Below are 6,750 nucleotides of genomic sequence, written 5' to 3' on the forward strand. Positions count from 1 at the left end.
TAGTGCCTGTGTTCTGGTGGATGAGGCTGGATCTTGTCTTTCTGGTGGGCAGGTCCACGTCTGGTGGTGTGTTTTGGGGTGTCTGTAGACTTATTATGATTTTGGGCAGCCTCTCTGCTAATGGGTGGGGTTGTGTTCCTGTCTTGCTAGTTGTTTGGCATAGGATGTCCAGCACTGTAGCTTGCTGGTCGTTGAGTGAAGCTGGGTGCTGGCGTTGAGATGGAGATCTCTCGGAGATTTTTGCTGTTTGATATTATGTGCAGCTGGGAAGCCTCTTGTGGACCAGTGTCCTGAAGTTGGCTCTCCCACCTCAGAGGCACAGCACTGACTCCTGGCTGCAGCACTAAGAGCCTTTCATCCACAGGGCTCCTTAATTTGGGATGATTCGTTGACTATTCAGGTATTCCACAGATGCAGGGTATATCAAGTTGATTGTGGAGCTTTAATCCGCTGCTTCTGAGGCTGCTGGGAGAGATTTCCCTTTCTCTTCTTTGTTCTCACAGCTCCCAGGGGCTCAGCTTTGGATTTGGCCCCGCCTGTGCGTGTAGGTCGCCGGAGGGCGTCTGTTCTTTGCTCAGACAGGACGGGGTTAAAGGAGCCGCTGATTCGGAGGCTCTGGCTCACTCAGGCCGGGGGGTAGGGAGGGTCACGGAGTGTGGGGCGGGCCTGCAGCGGCAGAGGCCGGCGTGACGTTGCAGCCTGAGGCGCGCCGTGCGTTCTCCCGGGGGAGTTGTCCCTGGATCCCGGGACCCTGGCAGTGGCGGGCTGCACAGGCTCCCCGGAAGGGCGTGTGGCTAGTGACCTGTGTTCGCACACAGGCCTCCTGGTGGCGGCAGCAGCGGCCTTAGCGTCTCATGTCTGTCTCTGGGCTCCGCACTTTTAGCCGCGGCTCGCGCCCGTCCCTGGAGCTCTCTCAAGCAGCGTTCTTAATCCCCTCTCCTCGTGCACCAGGAAACAAAGAGGGACGTAAAAGTCTCTTGCCTCTTCGGCAGGTCCAGACTTTTCCCCGGACTCTCTCCCGGCTAGCCGCGGTGCACTAACGCCCTGCAGGCTGTGTTCACGCGGCCAACCTCAGTCCTCTCCCGGCGCTCCGACAAAAGCCGGAGCCTCAGCTCCCAGTCCCGCCCGCCCCGGCGGGCGAGCAGAAAAGCCTCTCGGCTGGTGAGTTCCGGTCGGCCCGATCCTCTGCGCTGGAATCTGTCCGCTTTGCCCTCCGCACCCCTGTTGCTGTGCTCTCCTCCGCGGCTCCCAAGCTCCCCCACTCCGCCTCCCGAAGTCTCCACCCGCGAAGGGGCTTCCTAGTGTGTGGACACTTTTCCTCCTTCACAGCTCTCTCCCGCTGGTGCAGGACCCGTCCCTATCCTTTTGTCTCTGTTTAGTTTTTTCTTTTGCCCTAACCAGGTACGTGGGGGGTTCCTTGCCTTTTGGGAGGTCTGAGGTCTTCTGCCAGCGTTCAGTAGGTGCTCCGTAGGAGTTGTTCCACGCGTAGATGTATTTCTGGTGTATCTGTGGGGAGGAAGGTGATCTCCGCGTCTTACTCTTCCGCCATCTTCCCGGAAGTCCTCTGGGTCTTCATTTTCAATTGGAGTTTAAAATCACTTTGAACTAAAGCTGACGTTGGAGTTCTCTTTCCATAAGGGAAGTTGTTAGGACTCTGGACATTAATGCCACCTGAAGTCTGCTGTATTGTAGAGGTGATTTTTTCAGGTCACTCTTAGACTGGATCAACAAATATAGTGTATACGTACATAATCATGTCACCATAGTGCACATTGTAAAGGGCACTTAATAAGGCTATATTCTCTTTTGCTGATTCCAGATCTATTTCTACTGGATCTACAGGGAGACAGGTGCGTTTGCTTGGTTCAATGACCTATTGGTTTCCCTGGAACAGGAGATGGAGGAATTAGGCAAAGTGGGTTTCCTAAACTACCGTCTTTTCCTCACCGGATGGGACTGCAACTTTGTGAGTTCAAACAACAGACTAATTCCCAAGATGCAAGATGAATGTCAGACGAAACATAATGCATGCTGATTAGAAATAATCATTTCTTATGATTTCCTACCTGTTCTCACCTTCACACCCAAGTTTAAAAGTGGCTGAAGGAAGAGGCAGCTATCAGGACCTGCTTTTTCTAACTTCCTATTTCTCTGACTCCAGGCTGGTCATGCAGCATTAAGCTTTGACAAGGCCACTGATATCCTGACAGGTCTGAAACAGAAAACCTCCTTTGGGAGACCTATGTGGGACAATGAGTTTTCTACAATAGCTACCACCCACCCCAAGTAAGTGTATTCTCTTCTAGTTACAGAATTGATTTTGCAGAACTGATTCATTTTGCAGATTTAGGTTTAGGACAAGTATTACAGCATGTTGAACACTCTTGGGAAAGATCTCTGGGGCCAAAACTATTTGCACCAATCTTAGATTCTTGCTTAAAAGTGAGGAAATTTCCTGTGGCGTTTCAGCGAAATAAGGGTCTTGATCTTGTAATTGACGAGAAGACATTTGTTGTCCCCACATGCATTCAAACAGTGAGGCAAAGAGACTGAGTTCTGGTTGTCTTACCAAACAAAATAGAGAACGGGAACAATTCAAATGCACTGTTTTGGGCCAAAGCAATTCTGAGGAAAAAGAACAAAGCTGGAGGCATAACCCTCCCAGACTTTAGATAATACTACAAAGCTGTGGTAATCAAAACAGCTTGGTACTGGCACAAAAGCAGATATATAGATCAGTGGAACAGAATAGAGAGCCCAGAAATAAACCCACACACTTACAGCCAATTAATCTTCAATAAAGTAGGCAAGAATATACAGTGGAGATAAGACAGTCTTTTCAGCAAGTGGTGTTGGGAAAGCTGGACAGCCTCATGTAAATCAATAAAGTTAGAACACTCCCTTACACTATACACAAAAATAAACTCAAAATGGCTTAAAGACTTAAATATAAGACATGACACCATAAAACTAGAAGGGAACCTAGGCAAAACATTCTCAGACATAAACTGTAGTAATATTTTCTTAGATCAGTCTCCCAAGGCAAAAGAAATAAAAGCAAAAATAAACAAATGGGACCTAATCAAACTTAAAAGCTTTTACACTGTAAAGGAAACCATAAACAAAATGAAAAAACCTACAGACTGGGAGAAAATATTTTCAAGCAATGCAGCTGACAAGGGCTTACTTTTCAAAATATACAGACAGCTCATACCACTCAATATCAAAAAAGAAAAAACAACCCTATCAAAAAATGGGCAGAAGACCTAAACAGACATTTCTCCAGAGAAGACATACAGATGGCCACCAGGCACATGAAAAGATGCTCAACATCGCTAATTGTTAGAGAAATGCATATCAAAACTACAATGTGAAGTTTCACCTCACACCAGTCAGAATGGCCATCATCAAAAAGTCTACAAGTAGTACATGCTGGAGAGGGTGTGGAGTAAAGGGAACCCTCCTACAGTGTTGGTGGGAATGTAAATTGGTGCAGCCACTATGGAAAACAGTATGGAGGTTTCTTTAAAAAACTAAAAATAGGGCTTCCCTGGTGGCGCAGTTGTTGAGAGTCCGCCTGCCGATGCAGGGGATGCGGGTTCGTGCCCTGGTCCGGGAAGATCCCACATGCCGCGGAGCGGCTGGGCCCGTGAGCCATGGCCGCTGAGCCTGCGCTTCCGGAGCCTGTGCTCCGCAACGGGAGAGGCCACAACAGTGAGAGGCCTGCGTACCACAAAAAAAAAAAACCTAAAAATAGAGTTACCATATGATCCAGCAATCCCACTCCTGGGCACATATCCAGAGGAAACTCTAATTCGAAAAGATACATGCACCCCAATGTTCATAGCAGCATTATTTACATGGAAGCAACCTAAATGTCCATTGACAGATGACTAGATAAAGAGGATGTGATACACACACACACACACACACACACACACACACACAATGGAATACTACTCAGGGACTTCCCTGGTGGTCCAGTGGTTAAGAATCCACCTTCCAATGCAGGGGATGTGGGTTCAATCCCTGGTTGGGGAACTGGGATCCCACATGCCGTGGGGCAACTAAGCCCACGTGCTGCAACTACTGAGCACACGGGCCACAACTAGAGAGAAGCCTGAGTACGGCAATGAGGAGCCCCCACGCGCCGCAGTGGAGGATCCCGCAAGCCGCAACGAAGATCCTGCATGCTGCAACCAAGACCTGACACAGCCAAAAAATAGATAATAAGTAAAAAATAATAAATTTCTTTCAAAAAAAAAGGAATACTACTCAGATAATGCCATTTGCAGCAACATGGATGGACCTAGAGATTATCATACTAAGTGAAGTCAGACAAAGACAACTATTATATAATATCACTTATATGTGGAATCTAAAAAAATGGTACAAATGAACTTATTTACAAAACAGAAACGGAGTCACAGACATAGAAAACAAACTTATGGTTACCAAAGGGGAAAGGGGAGGGGGAGGGATAAATTGGGAGTATTGAATTAACAGATACACACCACTGTATATAAAACAGATAACAAGGATTGTAACATATACCACAGGGAAGTAATAACCTATAATGGAAAAGAATCTGAAGCTGTACACCTGAAACTAACACAATATTGTAAAAGTCAACTACAATTAAATTTTAAAAAATGCATTGTTTTGGGCCTTAATGACCTCTACTTAAAGTAACAAGGGTTTGGACTGTATTAACTAGTTAACTGATGACCTGACCTCAGTTTTCTGAGGGGTTCTGAGACATGCTAGAGCATGAAAATCAGCCATAAAATAAGCTATTCCAATGGGAAGATTAAGCTGATCGTATTAGATAAATCCTTGGAACAAGTTGGCAGGTGAAGATCAGTTCAATTCCACAAACATTATTGGTTACCTTCTATAGGGTACAGCACACACTATTCTAAAAGATTTGGAGGTTGAAAGAAAAATAGGATATGGTTCTTGCCTTCAAGGAGCACACATTTTAACAAGAGATGCATATAATCAACTCAAGCAGAATGATGCACTCCATGAAGCAGGTACATGGACACGGAGAAAAAGTCTATGTCCATATGGGGTGATCAGGAAAGGCTTCAGGAAGGCAGCGGAGAGAACACTTAGTGACTCAGATTCAGATGATCCTGGGTCCTACTGCTAGTTCTGACACTTTCTAGTTCTGGGACCTTGAGCTACAAAGCCCTCTGATCTTCAGATTCCTCATATGTAAAATGGGGGTTTATATTAGTAAGCGCCTGCTCTACTCACTTGCAGGATTGTTGTGAATAATAAGCAAGACAATATATTAAAAATGTTCTGTAAACTGTAAAACAGCATATAAACAAAAGAGATTATGTTAATTATTGGTCGGGTTGATGATAGTTGAAGTTGTATTAAGGAATGCGTACATTATGTGGGAAGGGAGAAAGATGAGCCAGGGAAGAAGTAGGAGAATGTGTAGAAGCAGTATCACAGAAGCCAAGGGAGGAAATACTAGAGGAGTATTGTCAACAGGGTTGGAGGAGTGGCAGGGTCCAGGAAATACATATTTAGTTTAAGGATGATCTAAGCATATTTATAGACAGATCAGGAGACAGTAGATAGGAATAAAATAAACATACAAAAGGGGAGACAGGACTAGGATGGCCATAATAAAAGGGCAATAACAAGAGTTGGCGAGGAAATGGGGAAACTGTAGGCAAGTTCCTCCCACGTTGCTTATGGGAATGTGAAACAGTGCAGCACTTTAGGAAAACTCTGGCATTTCCTCAAAATGTTAAACATAGAATCACCACATGACCCAGCAATTTCACTCCTAAGTACATACCCAAGAGAAATGAAAACATATGTCCACACAAAAACTTGTATGTGAATGTATGTAAAATAGCCAAAAAGTGGTAACAACCCAAGTGTCCACCAACAGATGAATGGATAAACAAAATGTGGTATATTCACACAAAGGAATATTATTCAGCTGTAAAAAGGAATGAAGTATATTACATGCTACAACATGAAGGAACCTTGAAAACAGTATGCTAAGTGCAAGAAACCAGACACAAAAGGCCACATATTGTATGATTCCATTTTTATGAAATGTTCAGAATAGGCAAATCTAGAGACAGAAAGTATACTTGATTGTCTAGGGCAGGGAGTGGGGGCGGTTGGGAGGAAATGGGGAGTGACTGCTAATGTGTATGGGCTTTCTTTTTGGGAAGATGGAAATGTTCTCGGATTAGATAGTGGTGATGGTTGCACAACTTTGCGGTTATACTAAAAAGCACTACCTGCACACTCTAAAAGGGTGAATGTTAAGTCATGTGAATTATGTCTCAAGTGAAAAAGAGGGGAGAGGAAGGTATGAGGGAAGGAAGGACAGGGTGAGACCCAGAGCCTAGTTAGAAAGATTATCCTTGGCAATAAGAACCACCACCTCTTCAGTGTGAGAAAACACTGGATGGATTTAATGGCAGCTAACATATGCACTTGCTATATGCCAGGCATTTTTCTAATTGCTTTACATATGTTATTTTTGTTTAAACCTTCAAACAACCCTGTGAGGTGGATACTATCCCATTTTACAGGGGGAATATTGAAACACAGAGAGGTTAAGAAACTTGCCTAAAGTCACACAGCTGGGACAAATGTCAGAACAGGGATTGGAACCTAGACAACCTGGCTTCAGAGTCTAGTACTTCATCAGTGCACTGCACTCCATCTCCTGTCTGTGCTCAATAGAGTAGGCAAGGCTGAGTGCTG

At 45.0% G+C, this 6,750-nt stretch overlaps 1 protein-coding gene across 1 annotated transcript in view; it reads left to right on the top strand.

Moving 5' to 3' along the window:
* NOX1 (NADPH oxidase 1) overlaps positions 1-6,750 on the top strand; it is a 34,461-nt gene that overhangs the window by 26,098 nt on the left and 1,613 nt on the right. The window contains 2 exon segments of the mRNA XM_060137535.1: positions 1,820-1,966; positions 2,162-2,286. Of these exon segments, the coding sequence (XP_059993518.1) occupies positions 1,820-1,966; positions 2,162-2,286 (272 nt within the window).

The sequence above is a fragment of the Lagenorhynchus albirostris genome, chromosome X, assembly GCF_949774975.1.
Source record: "Lagenorhynchus albirostris chromosome X, mLagAlb1.1, whole genome shotgun sequence".
Taxonomy (NCBI): Eukaryota; Metazoa; Chordata; class Mammalia; order Artiodactyla; family Delphinidae; genus Lagenorhynchus; species Lagenorhynchus albirostris.